The 23,875-nt window shown below is 52.9% G+C and overlaps 9 protein-coding genes across 9 annotated transcripts; 6 read left to right on the top strand and 3 right to left on the bottom strand.

Moving 5' to 3' along the window:
* Positions 1 to 246: 246 nt before the first annotated feature.
* N0V89_012486 (uncharacterized protein) lies at positions 247 to 2,043 on the top strand (the record flags this gene model as incomplete). Its single annotated transcript, XM_056221207.1, has 3 exons — positions 247 to 1,321; positions 1,395 to 1,562; positions 1,673 to 2,043. The coding sequence occupies 3 exons, from the start codon at positions 247 to 249 to the stop codon at positions 2,041 to 2,043; spliced, it is 1,614 nt and encodes a 537-aa protein (XP_056065194.1).
* A 590-nt stretch (positions 2,044 to 2,633) lies between these two features.
* N0V89_012485 (uncharacterized protein) lies at positions 2,634 to 3,649 on the bottom strand (the record flags this gene model as incomplete). Its single annotated transcript, XM_056221206.1, has 2 exons — positions 2,634 to 3,436; positions 3,502 to 3,649. The coding sequence occupies 2 exons, from the start codon at positions 3,647 to 3,649 to the stop codon at positions 2,634 to 2,636; spliced, it is 951 nt and encodes a 316-aa protein (XP_056065193.1).
* A 2,161-nt stretch (positions 3,650 to 5,810) lies between these two features.
* On the top strand, positions 5,811 to 8,842 carry N0V89_012484 (uncharacterized protein; the record flags this gene model as incomplete). Its single annotated transcript, XM_056221205.1, has 2 exons — positions 5,811 to 6,258; positions 6,315 to 8,842. 2 exons carry the CDS (start codon positions 5,811 to 5,813, stop codon positions 8,840 to 8,842), a joined length of 2,976 nt encoding a protein of 991 aa, XP_056065192.1.
* Positions 8,843 to 12,296: 3,454 nt separating this feature from the next.
* On the top strand, positions 12,297 to 14,063 carry N0V89_012483 (uncharacterized protein; the record flags this gene model as incomplete). The annotated part of the gene is made up of 3 exons (XM_056221204.1): positions 12,297 to 12,396; positions 12,449 to 13,084; positions 13,138 to 14,063. 3 exons carry the CDS (start codon positions 12,297 to 12,299, stop codon positions 14,061 to 14,063), a joined length of 1,662 nt encoding a protein of 553 aa, XP_056065191.1.
* A 238-nt stretch (positions 14,064 to 14,301) lies between these two features.
* On the top strand, positions 14,302 to 15,048 carry N0V89_012482 (uncharacterized protein; the record flags this gene model as incomplete). The annotated part of the gene is made up of 1 exon (XM_056221203.1): positions 14,302 to 15,048. The coding sequence occupies one exon, from the start codon at positions 14,302 to 14,304 to the stop codon at positions 15,046 to 15,048; it is 747 nt and encodes a 248-aa protein (XP_056065190.1).
* Positions 15,049 to 15,605: 557 nt separating this feature from the next.
* Positions 15,606 to 16,826, top strand: N0V89_012481 (uncharacterized protein; the record flags this gene model as incomplete). Its single annotated transcript, XM_056221202.1, has 1 exon — positions 15,606 to 16,826. One exon carries the CDS (start codon positions 15,606 to 15,608, stop codon positions 16,824 to 16,826), a length of 1,221 nt encoding a protein of 406 aa, XP_056065189.1.
* Positions 16,827 to 17,107: 281 nt separating this feature from the next.
* Positions 17,108 to 17,575, bottom strand: N0V89_012480 (uncharacterized protein; the record flags this gene model as incomplete). The annotated part of the gene is made up of 1 exon (XM_056221201.1): positions 17,108 to 17,575. The coding sequence occupies one exon, from the start codon at positions 17,573 to 17,575 to the stop codon at positions 17,108 to 17,110; it is 468 nt and encodes a 155-aa protein (XP_056065188.1).
* A 2,147-nt stretch (positions 17,576 to 19,722) lies between these two features.
* Positions 19,723 to 22,651, top strand: TPS3 (Trehalose-6-P synthase/phosphatase complex subunit; the record flags this gene model as incomplete). Its single annotated transcript, XM_056221200.1, has 4 exons — positions 19,723 to 19,745; positions 19,837 to 21,196; positions 21,248 to 22,547; positions 22,599 to 22,651. The coding sequence occupies 4 exons, from the start codon at positions 19,723 to 19,725 to the stop codon at positions 22,649 to 22,651; spliced, it is 2,736 nt and encodes a 911-aa protein (XP_056065187.1).
* Positions 22,652 to 23,057: 406 nt separating this feature from the next.
* N0V89_012478 (uncharacterized protein) lies at positions 23,058 to 23,558 on the bottom strand (the record flags this gene model as incomplete). The annotated part of the gene is made up of 1 exon (XM_056221199.1): positions 23,058 to 23,558. One exon carries the CDS (start codon positions 23,556 to 23,558, stop codon positions 23,058 to 23,060), a length of 501 nt encoding a protein of 166 aa, XP_056065186.1.
* Between the last annotated feature and the right edge of the window lie 317 nt (positions 23,559 to 23,875).

Here is a 23,875-nt window from a genome sequence, read left to right as displayed (position 1 = left end):
AAGATACCCATTGTGCGCTTCAGTGATATTTACTTGCTTCTTCCTTTCGTCTCAGCCTTGTCTCGTCCCTTCATTATTTGTGCACGAATTCAAAATATCACGATTTAGTGCATCACGGTTACTACAAACTACGCGATACGTAGTGGTCCAAGCCGACGTCGAAGTACAGCTTTTTGTCAATAATTCACGCTACCAAAAGAGCCACACTTCGACATGGATATCACTGCTCCCCCACCACCCTACACAATGCAATCACAGCAACTACCTACGCCTACTCCAGCGCCGATGCAAAATGCTTTCGGACAAGCACCTCCAGAGAACCAGATGTATGGGCAATACCAACCGCAACAACCGCAGAATTACTTTCAATCTCCTCAAGCTTTTTCCGCACAGCAGCCCGTACAACAATCGACGATTCAACAACCTCTTCAGTACTCTCATAATATGACCTCTCAACAACAGCAGCAAGTCCAGCAAATCATCCAGAATTTACCTCCTGAAAAGGTACAGCTGTATCAGCAGCAAGCTCAGCAGATGATGAGCCCGCAGCAAGCTATGAGTCCTTCGGCCTTCCAACAACCGCAGCAAATACTCCCGCAGTCACAGCCCTTCCAGCAACCTCAGAGGCCGCACTACACCACCACTGCGCCTTCCGGGCTCTTCGGCCCCAAACACTCCTCTCATAACGATACCACAAGCCCAAAAGATGAGCAGAAAACAGACGGCGTGAAGCGTTTCTTCGGCGACACGCTCCTTGGCCGTGTAGCCCGGTCCTCCGTCCAGACCGTCACCACCACAATGAAGATGCCAAAATCATTATCTCCATGGGGCGACAACAACCCCGTCACTCTCCCAAATGTACGCTACCGCGACGCTGTCCTCTTCACGACCTTCGCATTTGTCGGTGCGCCCATAGTAGACGGAATCGCGGACGGCGTGACTTCTGCATTCGGCGTTGACAGCTTTATTTCGGAGATCGTGTCCTCGGGCGCTGATACCATTGTCGGTTCAACAGTGGTAAAGTATGGCATCTTCCAGATCGTTGAGCAAGCCATCGACCAAGGCATCATCGAGCACATGCTGCCTGAAGAGGAGAAGATGCTCGTTACGACTGGAGTAAAGAGCTTGCAAGTCGGCATCAAGCATAAAATGATGGGCGTAGATGCAGATTTGCGTTTCGTAGGTATATACCCTAGCCGCGATCCTCAAGCCTGCGAAAAAGGATGGTTTTGTCCGTATATCTTTGCGTCTGCAAGAACGCCGTCTATACCAAGATCCAACGACTTCGGCATTTGTCAGTTCTTTGGCCCCTTTTTGAGTGGTAAGTAACCTCCCTTCCCTCCTTCATGGCCAGCAAGAATGGAAAGACAGAATGTACGATGCTAATGATGTAGGCGACTACCTCCTGGCTCACAAACTCCTTGCCGAATCCGCAAACACTCTCGCGCTCTGCGATCCGAATCCACAAGTCGACATCGGTACAAATCGCCTCGTCATCCTCTTCACAGGCATCGCGCCCTACCGCGCAAACATGTGGTCAACATCACGGCGTCCAGGATGTGGTAAGTCACCTCCCTATTTCCACTTTACTCAACAAGCTACTCAGCATGCCATTCACTTTTCATATCCCTACTCAAGCAGTTCCATCTCCCCATCCTGACCTCCCCCCTAGGCACGATAGTATTCCACCTCCCGACCGGCTGCCCTGCCCTCGTCCTCCCCGTAACGTCCCGCGCTCCCATCTGCGCCTGGTCCCCCTGGACGCTCTCCCAAATGCGCGCCTACCAAGCCTCCATCGACCCCGCTACGAACCCAGCGACGGGCGGCTACCATCCAGCGTGGCAGCATGAGCAGATCTGCGAGTACCTCGATACCATCATCAGCGTGCCGCATTTCAAGGAGACGATACGAGAGAAGTATGTTGAAGTGCTGGGGAGGATGGTCAGTGTGATAATCAATGGGGCGTTGTACTTGGATAAGTGTAGACCGGTGTTGGGGAAATTAGATCCAGAGAGGGCGGGAATTGTGATGTTTAGGTATTGAGGTGGTTAAGGGGAAGAGGCTTCTGACGTGGGACGGACAGAAATGGTGTTTGCAACGCTTGTTCTACGAAGAAGGGAGTCTGGATGACATGCTGAGATGGGTTTCTGCTGGTACAGAGGCAGAGGCAGAGGCCAAATTGATCAGGAGAACTTCTACCCTCGGATGATCATGATCTTGCTTGTATCTTCTTGCGCAACGCCGTGTGATGAGCAAAGCCGACTATTTCAGTACCTCCAAAGGTAATGTTCTGTATTCCAAAGGAGAAGCCTCCCCCGAATAACGACAGAACCTCGTTTATCAATTAGATCAGCAATATCACCCATTCTATTCACAAGATCTCAAAATCAACTCATGCATATACACATCTCAAATTACGGACATTACAAAGTAGTCTAGTAATACACAGTGAATGAATCTCCCTTCTTCCCAATTGGATATCAACGCTAAATGCAGAACCCCCAACGCCTGACCGCGTGCGATCATGATGGTCATCGAAACATGCCCCATGCGTATATACAAACAAAAGAAAGGACACCATCAACTCATTAAAGTCTATGGTCTTGCACAAGTCTACACCTTTCGAACCAGTCCTAGAAGTTCCTCGACGGCAAAGGCGCTGGCTCAGCGGGCTTAGGGTTGTGTGTAGGGCCACTGTTGCCGTTCGTATAGCCATTGGTGTATCCGTTGGTGTGGCCATTCGTGTAGCCATTGCCATTTGTAGCATACCCATTGCGGTCGGTGTACCCATTCGTGCCGTTGGCATATCCATTCGTGTTTCCACGGAAGTACTGTGTGCCATCTGCCGCGCCATCACCCAATCCACCCTGCTCAGCCATATCCATTTCCGTCTCCCTGCTCTGATGGTGCTTCGACCTGACCGCGGGCATGAAGTCGATGAAGAAGCTGAGCACGTAGAAGAAGAAAATGAACGCGATAGTCCACTCTAGCACTGCCGCCGCGTTCCATTTCTTCTGGTTCTGCGTAACACCAAACGCGATTGCGAGCGCAACCTCGAGGAGGATGAAGGACAGCTTGATCCAGAAGCTATAGCGCAAGATGGATTGCTCGCGGAAGTGAATGCCCAGCCGTTGATATTCCCAGCAGATGAAGATGGCTGATATGATGTAGCCAGCGAGAAAGAGGACGAGGAAGCCGTCGTGGAGGTGAGGGTGTCGCAGGGTGTCGAAGATGGAGAGGAGGATGAGGCCCGCTGCGCCGGCAATGGATGCGATGATTGATATGATGCTATAGAGCTTCTGCCAAATGGACGTGTTGGGCGCGAGCTTGCCGGTATGTCGCAGCCAGCGCTCGAAGATGAAGGCGAGGTCGAGGGATACGACAGTTACCGCGGACATGGCGATGAAGAGGGGTTTGAGGCCTTGCGCGCCGACATCTGCGATTGCGCATCATGTTAGTATGCGAAGAATTGTAATACTGGGGCAAAGACTGTCTACGCACCAGAGATGTAGGCGATGCGCTGGCTTGGGTCCATGGACGAGTAGTGCGGCGACCCTTGCGACGTCCATGTTGTCAACATGGCAATCAACATAGCCAGCCATACTAAAGATGAGAAGATGGGCACGGCCCAGTAGGAGATGAACCACATTATGGTGGAATGATGTGTAAGGCGCGATGGCGGACTGATTCGCTAACGATGCAATGCGGGTTGCGTGGAAGGTTTCGGAAGGCGCCTCTTTCACGCGGTTGGAAATTGGAAGTTGCAGTTGTGGCACGCGACCATACGGATGCTAGGAAGTAAAACAAAGCACTACCCTGGAAAACGTTCAATCCAAATTCTCGTAACGCGCGCGATCCTATGTGGGTGGGTAAATAGAGGCGAGAAGACAAGAGCAACTATCGCATTATCATTTCGTCAAGATTCTAGCAGCTAATGATGTCACAAAGAGTTTTATTAACCGCCAAGGCCGCAGACTTCCGCGGTGGATGGTTGAGCAGTGGGGCAGAGACAGTGCTCCACGTCACTACCGAGGAGGCGAACTCATGGCTCTGACAAAAGAGTGCATGAAACCTCGCACGAGGTAAAAAGTGATCGGCCATGGACAAGATTCGGAGGCGGAGAAGATGTGCGGGAGATCTGATGGGATGCGAGGCTTGCGGCTGTGGCTTTCTAGAGTTTCGGTGACTAAGCTGGGGGTGCCTCTCGGAACGCGCATGAGATCCTGATCCGAATGCTCTGCTGACTTGCATCATGGTCGTTGACTTACTTCCTTTCTGGATGATCAGGAGTAACCGCCAGTTGTGAACGATGACGAAGAGCCAGGTTTACAACGAAGGATCCCAAAGCGCGCGCCTTGACGCGTCCAGGGTTGTTTCGTCCGGACGAAAGACTCGATCTCTTATCTCGGTTCGAAGCAGGACATTTACCAGAGATGAGATGCAACATCTTCGCCCTCACGTAAGGCGCTTCGATATTCCAGTCGTCTGTGAACATTGCTAGGGAGATCACGAGAGCTGGCCAAATGTCCATGTGCTGTTTCACTTCAGAAGCTGTGGGGATTCGCGGCTGATATAGCTGGCATTGTCCACAATAACACTCCGAGCGGTTATTGCGCGCATGAACAGCTGGTTTCGGCAGGAGGCACAAGGTCAAACCTGAGGCAGCTATCGGAGCAGCGTTCCCTGGTATCGAGGCGGTCAATGAATCTTTAGGTGGAGCACGACTTCTGTGGAGCTACATGCGTAAATTGAGAAGATCGAGATTTGTCTCAGGTGAGGATGCGAGAGCGATAAATCGCATCGGAGATTACGACAGACGACACGGCAAGCCGCCGATGAAACTTCGCGATGTCGGTCACCATCTCGCTATGTGCCATTCAGAGGAACAATTGGTACATCTCCACGACGGTGGAATTAGACAGCGGGTCGCCTCGTGCGGCGGAGTGATGGATCGCGCAAGCTGCACGTCTATGAATGTGATGCAACACTGAGATTGCGCGCGCGGTCCTGTGCCAGGTGCAGCAGGCGGAGTCTTGATATAGCAGCGGTATCCTATAACATCCTCGGGCGACCAGCCGAGTGCGATCGAGCGAAGAGCGCAGATCGTAGTGCAGCGAACAACGTGAAAGCCAAAAGCCGTTGTGAACCAGGCTCCGAAGGGCCTCTGCACTATAGACGAGGCCAGCGTGCTCTCGAAACTGGGCCACGACAGTCGACGCGGCGTCTGCACTTGGTGCGATCGTCCGTCGCACTACCTGAATCGTTCTGATCCTCCGCTAGGATCAAGGCCCGGGCCATGCATGCGCTCGCCAACCGAAGCCTTTGAGCTTCGAAGTGCCGGCGACCTCCTCCGCTGATTGGTGAATATGCTCTCAGATTCGACGACCCGGTACGTGCATGGTTGGGGGTTTCACTTCGACACCTCTTCCAAGTTTGTTGTTTACCGCGGACGCTCCTCATGAGAGCTCCACCTGGGCTAGTTAGCTGCGGACTTGTAATCGTAGGGTCAAGACGGTGTGGGACCATTTTAACCACCCGAGCGCCTCCATGGGAAGAGAGACACTCAGTCTACCCTGTCGGAGTGACACCGTGAAGCTGTTGTGCCTTCCTTGGTCTTCCGCCCCAGCCTTCACGTCCGGTTTCGTAGCTTCCTTAGGCATAATCTCGGGTGAGTGCGTCGATAGCAGCTTCCCCGCCTTCGTGCAGCTTCTTACCCAGCTTAGGTTTGCCCACCACGTGTTCGATGTCTGCCATTTGATCTTCACTGGGCCTTGCTGCTCCTCGAATACTTTCCCAACAAGTTCCACGACATGGGAAACGCACAGAGCCATGGCCAGCCGCATAATAGGCTGGTGAAGCCGAAGACGAACAGGAACTCGCCTTCCATCGTTCCAGACAATGACCTCCATGTGGATTCACCCGTCTCTCTCTCCTCCAGATACGCCAACCTGAGCGCACAGGACCGGCAGCAGATCAAATCGCAGTTGCTGTCTCCTGTACAGACGGACTTTGGGTACCGGAATTCGTTCGACGGAGAAGATATCTGGGGAGACTTGGACGTGCAGAAGCGACTTTCCTCGCGGTCAAACTCGCTGTCGTGCTTTGGGGGCAAGGCAGGGCCTACCGCAAGGCTCTCTAGCTTACCTGCCTCAAAGGTCTCGCTAGTGCAGAGCAGTCAAGCCGTAGATATAGAAACGGCGATCTCCATCCTTCAAGAGGTCCAGAAGAGTGCGACGCCTGAGGACATTGCAGCATTGCGTAAGCCTAAGCGAATATCTCCTAGTACATTTTCAGTGCTAACATGAGCTTCATAGAGCAAGCACTGGCGCCGTATGCTCCCAGTCCATCTCCTCGTCCCACCAGCGCCGCCGAACCAGGCCTCAGCCGCCGCACTTCGGTCGTAAACCGCTCGACCTCCTCCCTTACTCGGCGACGTTCTCTCCTTGCCACACCAGGTCTTGCAACTCGCAACTCGCCGGTCGAGAGCAACAGGCGAACGTGGAACTCTTGGAGAAGACCCCAGCTAGACGCGCAAGAGGAGGCGAAATGGCAACGCCAGGATATGGTGGAAAACTCCCCACTGACGCGGATAGCTGCGATGGATCTGGCTGAAGAAGGGCGAGAATCTCCCATACCGCGAGCTCAGACACCTGCCGATATGGAATATTCACACATTGGAACTCTTAAGCTCGGGTCATTAAGAATTGCCAATGGGGAGCCGTCGCCGGCTGCCAGTGCAAAGTTGAATTGGTACACGTCACAAACGACATCGCAAGGAGAAGACTACTTCTCCTCGGATGCTCTGGATAGTCCGATAATGATGAAGTCTACCAGAAAGCGCCGCCACATCAGAAGCAAGTCTGCACTGCAACCTCCCACGCCTCCACTTCATCGAAATCTACGTGTATCGGATGACGCTCGGAGGGCAAAGACTACCTCGCGCTACCTCACGCCGCCGAAGCCTGAAACCCCAAAACATCCGCGCCAGCAGCATCATCAACAGTGCCAACCGTTAATACCGCATAATGGAGAGATAGATATGGAGCCGGAGCCTCTCAGACGGCTTCGCGTCATGAACAAGAGTCAGGATACCCTTGCCACTATGCTCGATTCACAGCCTGGCATACCCGATGATCTCTCGGAAGTTCCTCAACATATGGCTGCTGCAGATCTTGACGAGGGCTTTGCTTCGGACGAAGGCGAATCGTATCGGGAAGAGGCTATACGCATACTGGACGGTACTATATTCAGCGAACCTGTTGAGGCCTCCAGTGCGCATGAAGCAGTTGTTCCTCGTGCTAACTCGACGCCGAAGCAACAGCGAGAGGTAGAAGCTCGACCACCACCTCAGAAGGCTGATTCGGGATATTCGTCCGGTGGAAGTTTCGAGGCCAAGCACCGTGAAGCTTGGACGCCGGGTACGATCCCAAGAGTTTCCAAGAAGCCTTCAATGGTGACTGACTTACGTCAAAGCGAGAATGGACCTCAAAAGATTGCCGTTGCCAGTTTGTACACGTTCGAGCAGATGCTACAAGGTTCAACTTCAGAAGACTCCCTGCCACCCGCTCCAACAGATGAGCACATGATGCCTCACACTATACATCGATATCGTTCTCAGGAGGACATCAAAGAAACGGCTTTGCCCCTGGATTGGCACATCGATGATCTTTCGCTAGGCGTGAAAGCACCTAAAACGCCTTCTACGCCCACGTCTTTCATTTCTCACTTTTCCCTGGATAGTAGGACTTCGACGCAAAAACGACTGCAAAAAAGAAATCCTTCATTTCAAGAGCTGCCGGTGGTTCAGTCATGCGATCCTATACCAGAGGGATCAATCCCAAGCATACCCGCCGATGTCAGGAAACAGTTCGTTAGGCGTCTTTCCGAAGCGCCAGGCATGGACTGCTTGACACATACGTACCCCACGAAGAACCATGTAAACCTTGATGAACCGGAGGCCGAGACTGAATTACCTGCTCTTGAACCAATCAAATTTCCATCGCCTCCAGCCACCCCTGAGCCTGAATCGCGCGGTCGAGACCGTAAGCGTCCAGACACGGAACGTTCATCATCTCTTCGCGGACTTCGACGAAGCCTCTCCCTCTTCCGGCGGAAAACGAAGGAGTCTAAAGAGGAAGAACAGCCGCCGTTACCAAATGAGCCCATGCTCCTTCACATTGGAACCATAGCTGCTTCACTTGGTCGTTCTCCTTACGATATTGCCTTGCCCACTGCCCACCAGAAGAGAACATCTTCACCGACCCATCCCTATCAGCTCGGTAATGCGATGCCACGGGCAAAGTCCATGCTGAATATGGACGCCCAGACAGCCGCAAAACTTGCTCGTCTTCGCAGCAAGGATCGCGCATCCGTGCGGCCTGGAATGCCTTCCAGGCCCAAGAGCTACTACTCTGAAAGGGAGGCCATGGGCGACGCAGACATCTACCGAAGACACAGCTTCTACGGTCGTGCGCCTCCGATGCCCACGATACCGAGTATCGGAGAATTGGCCGTGACGAGTCGTCAACATGAGCAGCAGACCCAGACCCAGACAGAGCCTGAAGTGCCTGAGGTTCCTGAAATCCCGCAACCCACTCCAGCGAATTCTGGGCGTAAGATCCGTGCTCGGAGCACAGGTCGCGGCCGTGTGGTGTCTCCATTGATCGAGAAGTACGACAAGAACGGCCAGCGTCCTAACGACGTTGAACGGCAGTCGAGATCCCGCACCATGGGCAACGACGTAACGTATCACGCTGCACTGCAAGACAGCCGTGCCTACAGCATGGGAAACGATGCTGTCACCCGGCGCCACAACAAAGTCAACCATCCTGACTGGGGTTGATGTCGCGCTTTCCTAACACAGGTTACACACATAATGTTCGACCTTTTGACTTTCTGTGCTTGTTTTTACGCAATATACCATCTGCGCACCGTCGCATGCAATGTTTTTCTCTGTATGTTTTCTTCGGGCATTTCTATTGGTCGTATGCATTAGGGTCTAGGGCATTTGCATCATATATATACACATGAGGAACTGGCACCTTAATGGACTGGGAATGGAAACGAACAGGTACATATGGGAATACATAGAGCTTCGGCTCAATTGAACTATAATAAGCATGATCTGTGCGACTTGCTTGTGTGAAATGTGTTAGGCTACAAACATGCAAACCTCATTTATGATATCAAGATACGCCCAGCAGGTCGATGTCCTCGTGTGATGGCAGGCTCGCCTGAAGCGTTGCTACTTGCGCGCCGTATAGAGTGTTAAGTGTACTCTCGTGATGGGATACATGTAAACGCATGTCAGGTGGTTTGGTGTGTGAGGTGTCGTTGATTGCAATGGCGCTCATCGTAATACTATGGAGCTCGAGGCTAGCACAGGTCATTTTGCGACATAATACTAGCTTACTGACGCCATGTCTCGGTGATCGAGGCGTAGAGTACAGCTCGGTCAATGATATAAGGTCAGTTTTACGTGGCGAAGAGCAGGCCTTGGTGTTGCAGCACATTGCGTTGAAGCCTAAATGTTCAAGCGTAGTGATAGTGAGATTGGTGCGTTCTTGAGTTTACAATGTACATCTGAGCTTGTCTGCTTTAGTGCGCATGATTCTGAGCCGGGAGAGAAGAATAGTGGAGTAGAAGGAGTGGATAATCCGATCACGGTGGTTGCGAGGTAGGTGTCGGGGGACGGAAGGAGCGGAGATGGCGCACGAGGTCCATAGCATAAGGGACCTCAAAAAGTAACAGCAAGCGAGCAAAAGACAGTAGCTGGCCAAGGAGAGTGCCCATCGGGCCAAAGTAAGTGCATAGCATCTACAGTAAATGAGTGGCGGCTGCCAAAAAGTAGCAAAAGAACATAGGAGCACATTGCCTATGAGAAACCCAGTTGTAGAGGAGTTTACTTTTGTCGAAGTGTATTGAAAGCAACGCAAGTCGAACTGACGTACCTTGTTTTAGTCTGACACTTTTGGTGAACCGAAGTCCACGGCGGCCGGTCAGGCACCGCTAGGCTACCCCCTTTCGGACAGGTTTATTGATGAAAGAAGGTGTTTTCCAGGGAGTTATATACTACAAGAAAAGGCAGTCTTTGTAGAGTTGTAGGGCTATTTTGAAGTTGTGGTGGTGATTGAGGTGAGGGGACGTGTAAACAGAGGGGTCCGGGTGAGGCAGGTACACCAAGCACCGAGCATTCATCTGCAACACCAAATGTGGGTGGCTTCACCTCCTCGCTTAAGTCCTCGACTATCTCTTTGCTAGGCCGGCTTTTCTTGCTGCACCCTCTACTCCCCCGAGATCTCTACCTCACTGTCAGCAGGCATGATGTAGACGCCATACGCAGCTCGCCGACCGTTGTAACCTACCGCTCCATACGCGCTCACTACGCGCCGCTCACGCCTATACTGTTTTCTACTACCTCTTGTTGCAGCAAGCCCTCCTCTTCCCACTTGAAGATTTCTTCAGATCCTCTATATCCCCGCCGAGGCACGCAATGAACACCAAAAGAAGCACGCCGCCAGCCGCAGGCCCGAACCCGCAGGCTGCATGTCGTCTTCAACGCGCTTCTCCCCTCGCTGCTATGTCTTTACTCGGCTCCTTTTTTCAACAGCGAGTGACCCTTAAGAATACCGCCTCGCTGACTGCAGGGACTCCAGATGACCGCCGCATGCCGATGCCAGACATCGCACACGGTCCCAGCTATCTCTTTCTCGTCCCAGCTGTTCTACAATATTTCATGGCAATCTCTAGAGGTTCGGGTCCCCGGCAGCAGATGCAGGATCGTCGCGCATCAATAAAGACTCACACCAGGGGCCCAGGTCCAGGTCCAGGACCAGCTGCTGGATGTCAACGGCTCAGGGGACGGACTACTAGGACGCCGGAAAAACATATAGGCTGGCACTGTTAAGCTACCTCGCAGGAGGGCACATGGAAGATGGAGAGTGTGATATTGCAGTTGGTCTTCCGGCAGACTTCCCCGAGCACATGGCGTTGCTGACATGGTACATGGATGTTGTTGAGCAACCTTCCCAGGAAAGAACCATCCGACCGCCGTCCCGCCGATTTCCCCGCGCCGCCGAACCTAGAACCCGAACCTCAACCTGAGCCTCGTCCACCAACCCAAGCCCAGGCCAGGGGCTGGAACCGCCTACAATCGATGCATTTCACGAAGGCTTCCCAAAGCGGCACTTTGGCTGAAGGGAAACATGGATACAACGGCAAAGGAGGCGCTGGAACACAGGGGTTGGGCTGGCGCGTTGGCCGACCGGTGGATTTGAAAATGGTCTGGAGTGCCAATTCCGCCGCCATGTTCAACAGCCTACTTAAAACTGCCGTTTTGGGCAGTTTGGTGGCGCTTGACCGGCGGAATGGACGGTCGTCCTCCGGCGTATCACCAACTTTTCCGCGATACAATGAGGCTGATGGAATTGACAACGTAGGCACGGAAGATGCAAGAGCGATAGGATGACATCGGCTGTTCGATCTCAATTCACATATTCTAAGGCTGTGCACCTGCCGTCTAGCAGGTTCGTGAACAAGCAAGAGTCCATCCCCACTCTTGATGGAATCTGCAGCGGTCTCTTTTGCAGCATGTGTTGCACCCAGAGTTGTCTGTCCCAGTACAAATTTTTTCTGACAACTAATTATGAGGAGGATCGCAAACAATGTTTCGTAAAGATCCCTGATCAGACTCCGAACCAAGTCAACGAAAGACAAAAGCACCAATGCGTGTTTAAGTAGCTACTCTTGAGAACCATCGTTAGCATAGCCCTGGCATTTCGTATTACAACTGAGTGCGGTAGGTAAGTTTGAGCAGACTCCGGTATGCCGAACACTGGTGCCGAACACTGACGTAAATCCTTCTCAACGGCAACGGTAGGCGAAGAATGACGGATGCTACACGCTAGAAAAATTACGTATGGGCAGTAAGCATGCAATAATATGCAGCACTGCAATGGTAGACGAATACTTTATTAGATGTCTTACTGCAACGTACTACAACTGAGCTATCATATATCCGCAGCATAACCTCTGATCAAAGTGCGAAAAATGGACGAATGGAGTGTTGGCATGTTTACTCCGATAAGTCCGCCTCGGCGTGGAGTGTGGGGAGAAGCCGCGAGCCTTTTGCGCTAACCCCATCACCGCCGAGGCACAGAGCTGCTCACCGAGGCTCCCCCAATCCCCGCAATCATGTCTGTGGCGCACCCCATGCCTTGGTATTTCTTCTTTCTCTCTCGTTTCTACCCTCCTTGACCGCAAAAGCTAATTGCTCTGCGATTATCGCTCAACCTACCATGCCTACAAACTCCAGCTACCCAGAGGCACCCATCCCAGATGTCGATCTTTGGGGGTTCTTGTTCGAGCGCAAAGATAAGCCATTTTCGGATGACAAAGGTACTTGATGCTGCCAGTATCGATTATGAGTATCGCGCTGACAACAGTACAGTAATCTATGTTGATCCTCACACAAACCGATCCTACACCTACGCCCAAGTCAAAGCGACTGCAATCGAGTTCGGCCAGGGCCTCAAGGCACTATGGGACTGGCAGAAAGGCGACGTTCTCGCGCTGTACACAACAAATTGTATCGACACACCGGCGATAACATGGGGCACCCACTGGGCGGGAGGAGTGCTCAGCCCTGCGAACCCAGCGTACACGGTCGATGAGCTCGCATTCCAGCTGAAGGATGCTGGCGCAAAGGCTATAGTCACGCAGATGGCTTTCATCAAGAATGCACAGGAGGCTGCGACCAAGGTCGGCATACCACTAGACCATGTCATCGTAATGGGAGATGAGCGCGACCCGACCTACAGGGTCAAGCATTTCACCAGCATAAGAAAGACGGCAGGGTCAGCGAGATACCGTAGGACGAAGGCGAAACCAGACCAGGATCTCGCTTTTTTGGTGTACTCTTCCGGAACGACGGGACATCCTAAGGGAGTAATGTTAACGCACAGAAACATTGTGGCCAATACGATGATGATCAAGGTGGCAGAGGGAGGAAAGCTGAGCTCGACAGGTGGACCTGGTGGAGACGGTGATAAGATTCTGGCTTTCTTGCCGTTCTTTCATATCTACGGTATGTGCTTTGCATTATACACTTCATTTAATTCGTCTGACTAACGATGACAGGCCTTACCTGCTTGATACATCAGAGCATGTACTCCGGCTTTCAACTCGTAGTCATGCCGCGATTCGATCTCGAAGACTTCTGCAAGATCGTCCAGGAGCGCAAAGTCACCTTCTTGTACGTCGTCCCACCCATCGTGGTCCTTCTCGCAAAGAGTCCCGTGGTCTCCAAGTATGATCTCAGCACGGTACGAATGATGAACTCGGGCGCTGCGCCTTTGACCAAGGAGCTAGTCGAGGCAGTGTACAACCGCTTGAAGATTCCGATAAAACAAGGTTACGGACTGTCAGAGACGAGTCCTACTACACATACGCAACCGTGGGAAACATGGAATACACAGATTGGCTCAGTTGGCACGCTCTTGCCCTATCAAGAAGCGAAGTACATGTCTCCGGAGGAAAAGGAGCTCAAGCCTGGTGAAGTGGGAGAGCTGTGGATCAAGGGTCCTAATGTCTTTAAGGGCTACCTCAACAACCCTGAGGGAACTGCCAACGCTCTGACGCCCGATGGGTACTTCAAGACCGGCGATGTCGGCTACCAAGACGCTGATGGCAACTTCTACATCACGGACCGCATCAAGGAACTCATTAAGTACAAAGGCTTTCAAGTTGCTCCTGCAGAATTGGAAGGCATACTACTGTCTCACCCTTCCATCAACGACGTTGCAGTCATTGGTGTATATGAAAAGGAGGAGGCAACCGAGCTACCGAGGGCATATGTTGTGCCCAAAGACGGTCTGGGTCGGACAGACGATGAAAAGAAGGCGATCGTTGACTGGCTGGGTAAGAGAGTGGCGGGTCATAAGAGACTAAGAGGCGGTGTCAGGTGGTTAGATGAGATCCCGAAGAGCGCTAGCGGGAAGATTTTGAGGAGGGTGTTGAAGGTAAAGGCACAGGAAGAGGAACAGGGTCCGAAGGCGAAGCTTTAAGTAAGAGACCAGCTATATACCAATCTAAGAACAATAACCACACTGCAGTCCTTTTCTCCAATCTGAATACTTTCTTATCACCCCCACCGTCTGCTTGCGGCATCTGCATCAAGTGAGATAAACTTGATTGATCTCGTCAATGGACCACGGTCGCCGTGCGCAACTCCTTGAGCGAATCCGCAAAGAGTTCTCTGCCTCTCAATTCCCCACCCACTCAACTGACCCAAAAGCTGCCACTATGCCACCCAAGAGACGCGTCATTGACGTCGACGTGGATGATTCTGATATCATCGAGATCCATTCGACATCACTCACAGCCCCGCGTCCGCCCAAGAACCCCAGGACCATGCCGCCAGGCGCAAACTCGGTTCAAGGCTCAAGTGCTCCTAGGCCTGCATCCGGCGTCGCTACTCCTGCGTTCCCCAACAAGTTCTTCACACTCAGCATCGGTACAAATTCGACAGCCAGCCTATTCTTTCCCGATCGCACCCTCGCGACCATCGCTGAACTCCGCCAGCTTGAGATCCACGCCGTTATGGAGGCTTTCCAGACCAATGTCCCCATCAATCCACACTATCGATACACTATGACATCCGACACCGCCGTCGGCTCAGCCACAGACTTCTCCTCTCTCCCGGTCGGACAGAGCACACCGTCACTAAGCTTTGCAAACGCCCGTCTGCTCCACCAATTTCTGGCTAGGAATTCTCGACTTGCTGAGAAGAATGAGAAGCCCAAATTCGTCCTGTTAGCGCCTATTAAGGGAGTCAAGAATCCAAAGTTCGCTCATCTGCATGCCGTGAGGTATGATGAGGTGGGGTGTGGGTTCGATGAGGATAATTGTCTCAGTCTATTTGTGTCGGAATTGGTGGAGGGTGAGAGGCACACCAAGGTACTATATGTGGAGAGGACGAAAGTGGAGGTGATCAAGGAGGCGAAAGTGCCCACAGTGGTGGAGGGTGTCAAGGCGGAGGGAGGGAGTTGAGAGATGGTACCGAGGTTGGGACAATTGGTAGATTGAGTGGTGTTTGTGGCGTTTAACTTGAGATTGGTTGTCAGCCCTCTTGATGGCGTCAATATGGGTTGGATGGTTCTCATACCTGGGACGCCAGGTCTGTGAGCGGGCACTCGTTGGGCAGCTGAGCCAGGAAGGCTAGGCACTGATGTCTATCGATTTATCAATATGAATAGAGTCACCTACAGTTGCGAACCATAATCCTTGTATGTGAGCCTCTACTCTATAACTCTGAGAACCGTGATACACCAAAGCAGATAAGAATATGATGTAGTGTCTCAATTAAATGAGAACACAGATAGCAATCGAATCCGATGTCCTAGTTGTTGTGAAGTTTGATGTTGGTGGAAGCGTCCCTACTCGTGTACTATGGGTGAAGTGGAGACAGGTGAAGCAAACCATGGTAAGCCCACCTTTACTGTACCTTCCCAACAGAACGACAACGTGGCACACGTGTGCCACACGTGTAAAATGAGTACTTCCACCTTTCTTTCCCATCCAGCAGTATCCCATGCCAGATCTCGAAAATGTCTTCCGAAAGAGAGCAGCTGCCGTCGCCCCCTCCGCCGCCGAAGATATTGAAGGAACTCCACGAATACTTTCCTCTTCCTCTAGCACCTTGTCCTCTTCCTACTGGAACCTCTAGACCTAATCCTATCCCTTTCAATCCTCTTCCTGATAGAATTCCTACTCTCCCTTCGATAGCTCTTCCGGGAAGATGTGGTGAATGCGGCCACCTCCACCTTGGCTTCTGCAGTGATCTGTGGAAGTACAAGGGCTGCCTAGGACCGCCATGGGATTTCTGTACGGATCACAATCTGAGTACCCAGGATCGGCAGCGTGACGAAGTTGCAAGACATGAAGCGTACCAGGTCAACGGCCGTATGGAACTTCGGCCTCATACTGCAAATATACAAAATCCAGATCCTGCTTCATGCCCACAGGCGACCGAAGACGTCTTGAATCCGCCGTGCAGTGGCACTTTACCGCGGTTACCGGAGCCACCACAGCGGAGACGCAGCAGAAGTGCCGCGTGGGTTGGTGCAAGTCCTCCTCCCCCTCCTCCTCTTTATTTGATTGATCTATCACTATTCAAACCTCTTACTGCTACCCCCATCCGACAAAACAGTAGCTTCGGCGACGAAAGCTATGCGGAGAGACTGGTTGACTTCAAATCCAATGGTATGAATCCAAGGCGAATTGACCGACCCTACAACAGCGAGCCCATCCACGCCAACGATGAAGAATTTCCGCTCCATGCCCCGAGCCCAAGAAAGTCCTCGCTACCGAAGGTCCTCAACTTCGAACTCACCGAAGACCTAAGTTCATATCCCGCCAAAATCCGCCAAGCGCTCGAGAATTCAGCATACATAGGCGCACAAGATTACTCACCAAGCGGCGGAACAGCTGAATACGAGCTGGTCCAAGAGGACTGGCTCAAAGAAAAGGCAAAGCTAGAGAGCGAAAAGTTGGTGGGCACCTTTAGGAGTCGGCATACGGCGAACACTGAGGCAGCGAAGATGTTCCTCCATCGGTTCTGGGTGCAGGTTATGGACCACCAGCAGTTCTACGAAGCTTATATAGGAAAGTCGGGTATATTGACGTTGAATATTGAGACCGAGGACGCGCAGGGTAGGAAAAGGTGGGGGAGCGTGTTCGTGCGCAGGAAGGGTAGTCCGGGCACGGGTCAATTCGGGGGTGGATGGGTCAATGCCCCGTTGATGGCAAATGCGTCAACAGCCCCTTGAGGGTGAGGACCAAGGTAGATGTGATAGCGGAATAGATGGTGTGTAGATGAGCTTGTGGTAGATACATTTAGTGTCTTCCAAAAACGAGAGCCTCTGGTCATGGATGCCCTGGAATCGCAAGGCCTACTATACATCGACAAGCTGTTGCTTGAACGATGCAGCTTGCGCTGGCAAGTTGCCCATGGCCTACCTCCAACCATGTCGCCTGGAAGCCCCGTAGCACGAACAATGCCAGCTTTTGCATGTCTTCATACAACTCTCTCCAGTTCGCGCGCGCCCTCCTACTGCATCTTCTTCGCACCATCCTCCTTGACCCCAATCCCGAGCAAAAAAGCTACTCTCAACCCCATGGGCACAATCAAACTCCCCACAGCAACCCAATCCTCCGCCCTCCACATTACCGGACTCATCGTCCCATCCCTCCTCATGACATCAAACCCAGCCCACAGATGCACCGTATCGCACACCAATATGCCTAGCACAATTGCCTTCCACACGCGGATGTCCTTCGCGATGCGCAGCACGACGGCCTGGTTGAACGCGAAGAGCGTGTAGGTGGCCGCGAGCTGGTTGTAGATGATCTGGGAGTCGGCGTGGTAGGAGAGGTAAGGCGAGAAGGTGGAGAGGAAGAGCGAGGGAAAGAAGAGGCAGAGGATGGAGCCGTTGAAGGCCATGACGGGTTCGACGTAGAGGAGGAGGGCGCGGTAGGCGAGGGGGATGCGCGCGAAGAATGGGTCGGTTTCCGCCATGGCGGACCTAGTGTTGCTTTTTCTTGTTCGGGTTCGGTGTGGTACAATGGCGTTGCTCGGAATGGCTTTGTGCGGATGTGGGTGGTGGATGCGGGAGGCGCGGAGGCGGGATTGGGTGCGTGCAGTTGTGGGGAAGCCACCGAGGCTGGCGCTCTGGCCTGAGGCACGCAAGGTCCAAACCCAACTCTGCCGGCGAAAACCTTCAACTGCACATTGCTTTCCACGTGGGCACGTTCACTCGACTGCTCGTGTGCTGTGCTGCACGCCTTGAATCAGCCGCAGACCCTCATGCATGACGCTGCTGGCTTGCCTGTCCACAGAGACCCTCCCTTCGCCCACCCTTCCACCCTCATTCCGTCCATAGCGTGCTAGTATTTCTCTCGCGATCAATTCACTGGTGGGTTCTTTTCCTCAGCGTTCGACACTTTTTCACTTTTAACTGCCGGAAGAGGCAGTTTAGAAAGGACCATGGGTGCAGCGAAATGTAGACGATGCCGTGCGAATCATACGGTGCGGTGAAGCGGGTAGTGCTGCTTAGTGTGAGTGATGGTGAGTGTCCATGTGCTTCTAGAACTGGGCGAGACCATTCAAAGCCCTCGAAAACAACATGAAACGGGCGTACATCGGCGGAATTTTGATAGAGAGCTCTCTCAAGGACATGCCGGTACCTCGATGCCGCACCTATAGGAGGAGACCCGAGTAAGGACACGAGCTCAACTACTTTGGGATGTTGCCAAGCAATGCTGTATGCGGTCCATATTCTAGATATTGGAGCTGTCTGTCTGGCTCTGTCAAAAGTCGTTTATTGCGCTTGCGTGAGCGTAAAAAATTACTGCAGGTTTTGCCTATTGTGGTACGCATCACCGGAGCTACACGCAAGCTACGGGCTTCGCGGCGCTCAAACGACAGAATATGCCAGAACCAATTGCTGCTGGGGCCGCAGGTGGGGTCATTCTTGGACAGTTTGACGAGAATATTCCGCGGCTGCGCTGGGTGCACGTACATAGTAGGAGGTGCTGGAGAGAAATACTATGGTACGTAGGGTGCGCGTAATTAGAAGCCCTATGGTCCATTATCGGCAGGGAAGAAGGGAAGAGTCGATGGAAATAACGTATCGATCACACTGTATAATATATGCGCAATACCATAGTGCTGACTTGCAAATCGGCGTGCAAAGAGTGTCTCGTACAGTTGATGGTCCAACGCACGAATCTCTCCAGACTCAGCTACAAAACTCGGCAAGAGGAATCCTCTTCGAAGGAGAAGGGCTGTGATGTACGCCACGGTGGAAGAGTGGTGCCAGATAATGCAGGCAGCCCGGGCAGCCCGATTTTCTGCAGCAGTCCGCCCGCGCATCGCATTTTGCCTGCAGGCGATGGCATTCTGACGAAATCCCATCACGACACGTGCATTGATGTGAAGCAGCCGAGCGTACCTTACGCTGTTCTCTCTAGCGGCATGTCAACCCATCCACCAGGGATTATAAGGTTAGCTGCAGTGGGATGATTCCCTGTCCAGTGAGCGTGAAACTTTCGTCATAGGGGTGAGGGACCGGTCTGCTAACGGATATCGCTACCAAGGTCGCACTCTTGGTCACAATGGTTTCAGCTGTTGTTGAGGCAGCGTGTAAGATTGATGCTATAGTGACCTCGTAATGGACTGTGCCTTCGTAAGAGCGTGAAACAGTAAGACTGTGCCATTGTGGGGGCCCGAGCTGCCCTGTGCCTGGCCGTAGATACGTCATATCGATGGGCGCGGTGCAAGACAGAAAGAACAGGAACCCTCGTCGCACCCAACGATCCTCGCACGCGAAACCAAGGAAGTTGCCGGGTCAGCTTATTGCTCCAGCTGCGTATAAAGCGTGTGGCTTGCCGTCTTCCGCGTTGGCACAGCCAAGCAGGGGTTTGCAAGCCGTGTTCTTGCTGGACCAGAGAGCTACGTTTACCGCAACGTGACGCTAGCTGTCGACCTCACAGGAAACTTTTTTTACCATCGCGATCCCACTCCACTCTTTCCCCCGTCACCGCCGCCCACTTCGGGTCAACACCCCTCAACACCCCTCCACACTCCTCCCACACCTACAAAAACCTCCCGCATTGATAACACTCCTATCGCCATCGGGCACCAACGCCAACTGGCCGCCCACCATGTCCAACTTCCACGCGGCTCTGTAAGTAACCCCGCGGTGCAGTATCACCGTCTGCCTCAGCTTCTGCAGCTGCGTGAGAGAATTGTGAAGAGCTACTGGCTAACTTGCGCAGGTTCCTACCCTATACGGCGGACTTTGAGAAGCCTCAACAGTCCCAAGCCGCGAGCCCCGTCCCAACCATACCTGTCTCCGATCTGACTCGCAAGAACTCGATCGGCAGCCATGAGGATGCTCAGAAGGGCAGTCTTCTCCGGGACAACGCGCCCGCGGGCATCACCCTTCCTAAGACTCCAGCCGCTATGCTCGCACAAGAGGATTACTTCACTCCTACGCAGCCAAGCGCCACAGCCCACTTCCTCAGGCCGAACGACACCAAGACTTTAGTGCGCAGTGATGCCCACGTTCCCGAGTGGGGAGCGGGCGGCATGTTCTTCAACCAGCCCCGTTCCCGAGCTCTCCGTCCAGCAGACAACGTGCTAGAGTACCAAAAGAACGAGGAACGTAAGCAACACCAGCGTGAGCAGTCGCGGGAGCGGGCTCGGTCGCTATACCAGACGAACTCGGGTAACAAGAAGAGCGATCCCCGTTGGGAGCAGAACTACAGGATAGTGCCTGCAATCCAAGGCAACGGTGGTCTCACCAATGCTGTCCGCGCAGCAGACAATGCGGGAAGCACACAGGATGTTATTCACGTTGGTCTCATAGGATTCCCGACCGACGACATCGACGAAAGCAAGAAGAAAGAAATATACGAGAAGCTCGAGGAGGAGCATGACGCCCTTGCCGTGTACGTAAACAACAAGGACTACGATGGACACTACGCACACTATTGCAAGACGATTCTGTGGCCCGTCTTTCACTACGTCATCCCCGATCACCCCAAGAGCAAGGCTTTCTTGGATCACTCATGGAAGTTCTATGAAAATGTGAACCAGGCGTTTGCGGACAAGATTGTCAAGAACTACAAGCGTGGTGATACCATCTGGGTCCATGACTACCACCTCTGCCTTGTACCGGCGATGGTTAGGGAGAAGCTTCCCGACGCGAAGATCGGCTTCTTCCTCCATACCGCGTTCCCTTCCTCGGAGGTCTTTCGCTGTTTGGCAGCCCGTACGCAGCTGCTCGAGGGCATGCTCGGTGCCAACCTTGTCGCGTTCCAAACTCCTGAATACGCGTACCATTTCCTCCAGACTTGTAGCCGTATCCTTGCAGTCGAGGCCGTTGATGATGGCGTCCAGCTTGAGAATCGCTTCGTCAACGTCTTCGCCTCGCCCATAGGCATAGATCCCCAGAAACTTGCACAAGGTCGGGACGAGAAGGAGGTCCAAGACTGGATCAAGACCCTGACGGAGCGTTACCAAGGCAAGCACGTCATTGTTGCCCGCGACAAGTTGGACAGCATCCGCGGAGTGCGGCAGAAGCTTCTGTCTTTCGAAGTCTTCCTAAAGAAGAACCCTGAATGGAGGGACAAGGTTAGTAGTACTCATAGTTGGATCTAGAGAAGTCGCTCACTGGTATTGTAGGTTGTCTTGATACAGGTTGCTACATCGACACGGGAAGATCCAGAGCTGGCTACTACCGTCTCTGAGATTGTCACGCGTATCGACGCTCAGTACTCCACTCTGTCTCATAACCCGCTCGTGTTTCTCAGGCAGGATATCTCCTTCCATCAATACCTCGCTCTGTGCTCCATCGCAGACGCCATGGTCATCACCAGTCTTCGTGAGGGCATGAATCTGAGTGCGCACGAGTTCATCATCTGCCAGGACGGTGCTTACAGCAACAAGAAGCATAGTCCACTCATCCTCAGCGAGTTTACTGGCAGCTCTTCGATATTCGATGGCGCTGAGCTTGCGGTTAATCCTTGGCACTACCAGGGCATTGCTGATGCTTTCAAGGTGGCTTTGGAGATGAGCGAAGACGAGAAAGCTACGCGTTACCACAAGCTGCGCAGCAACGTGTTGCATCACACGGGCGAGTACTGGGTGAGAAATTTGACGGAGAAGCTGAACGCCGTCTTCGAAGAGCAGTTCCGCCGTGACACCATGTCCATTCCTCGTTTGTCCGCATCAAATCTGATCAAGGACTATGAGTTGACCTCCAACCGCTTGTTCATTCTCGACTATGAGGGAACTCTTGCCAACTATGGGTCTGTCAATAACACTGTCATTACGAACGTTGATAAGGTCATCGACATCCTCAGCGACATTCTTAACGACAAGAGGAATACGGTCTATGTCATGAGTGGGCGCACCGTCGAGGAACTCGAGTTAGCGTTCAACCGCCTCCCTAACCTCGGCCTCATCGCCGAGAACGGTTGCTTCGTGCGCGAAGGTGGCTCAGATGAGTGGGTGCAATTTCCCGACGAGGACAAGACCCAGGCATGGAAAAAGGCTATCAAGGATATCCTCCAATACTACGTTGAGCGTGTCGAGGGTAGCTGGGTCGAAGAACGTCAGTGCTCGCTCATCTTCCACTATGAGAGCGCGACCGACACTGCCAGTCGCCAAGCTGGTGAGTGTGCGAACCAGATCAATGATGCCTCTGCGTCCCAGCGCGTGAGGGCCATTCCCACCAAGGACTCCGTCATCATTGAGCCGGCCGATTACGACAAGGCAACTGCTGCGCAACACATCCTCGACAAATATCCCCCATCCGATCGTCCGGACTTCTTGTTCATCGCTGGCAACGACCGCGATGACGAGATCGTCTTCAAATGGGCCTCGGAGCTCAGGGAGAATTCGACTGTGCGTTGTGTGAACACCGTCACCGTAGGCGAGAGGAACTCGCTCGCTTCATCGACACTTCCTACTGGCACAACTGGTAAGCATTATTTGGCTCCGATACGATCAAGCTAACTAACAATATTTACAGGCCTTCTCGGCGTTCTTACCAAGCTCTCCAAGGTCAAGACCGACCACTCTTGAAATACTTTTCCGAACGTACATACGGCGGCGCCCTCTACTGCTATCCTCCCGAGGCGAAGTTAGGGGCGTCCGCTTAGATTGTCTCACGACCGGCGTCAAGCCACGTTCTTGTTTCTCTTCCTCTTTTCGAGGGATTTGCACGATACCACTTCACGAGGTTTATGAATGAGTGCACGGATTTGATGGTTAAGGCATAGCGTGCATGGACGAAGTACCCCAAGGCGAGCATAGTCATTGGGTCTAATTGATATGGGATATGGATGGGTGGATGGCTTTGTGTGGTATCGCTTCGCTGCGGCTTTTCGACTCCACCTCTAGTTTCTCCTTGCTCGGAGACCGATAGTAGCTTGTCCAATTCATCGATGACATTACAACACCCTGCCCCTTCCACTCATCGCGATGTTTCTCAAAACTCTTTCATGATCTTCTCATCCCCTACCCTCTGAGTGAACCCCACTTCCCTCCTGCGTATCCTCCACACCCCACTCGCGCCCTGCACGCCCTCGTAATCCCCGCCCGGCCCTACCTCCTGCACCTCAAGCTCATCTACATACCGCCCATACGCTTGCAGCACCTTCCCCTCGTGCGGCCCTTGGCCGAAGTGGCATCCAACGAAGTAAGTAACTGCTGTCGCGGATTTCCCTGATGGGGAATTCTTATTAGGCTGGAAGGTTACACTGCACGTGGTGAGGGAGTGATGTGTGCGTATAGGCCCAAGTCTATTCTTGATTGCGTCTGCGACGGCGTCTGCACCTTTGAGCCCACGGTTGAAGGGGTAGTCTGCTTGCACGTCGGGGACGAAGACTTTTTGCAGGAGAGACCAGTTTTTTGTGTCGAGGGCTTCGCAGTAGCGGGCGAGGACGTTCTGGATGGCGAGGTGGTCGAGGGGGTTTACGGGGGTGGCCATGTTGTGGATTTCCTGGCTGGAAGAGGTAATGGTGAGTTGACTTTGGGTAGAGCGCGAAGACAAGGCGATGAAGCGAGTGAAATTACTGGGAAGATATTATGATGAGGTGTGGCTTTGTGCCAGAGAGAGATGTCGGGTTCCGAGTCGGAGGTGGAGTCGGAACCCCACGCCCACCCGCAACACGGTATGTTTTTACCTGAGCCATCTGTGGTTTACCAGATTGAATAATCGTGGAAAAGCGTGGGCTCCTCGTGCCTTTATGCCGTCACGCCACAGATCTGGTACACGCGCCGCTTCCGAACCATTCTATTACAAAT

Source organism: Didymosphaeria variabile, assembly GCF_027946475.1.
Source record: "Didymosphaeria variabile strain IMI 356815 chromosome Unknown scaffold_10, whole genome shotgun sequence".
Lineage (NCBI taxonomy): Eukaryota > Fungi > Ascomycota > Dothideomycetes > Pleosporales > Didymosphaeriaceae > Didymosphaeria > Didymosphaeria variabile.
Note: the sequence above shows the minus strand (reverse complement) of the source record. Positions and strands in the feature narration are given on the sequence as shown.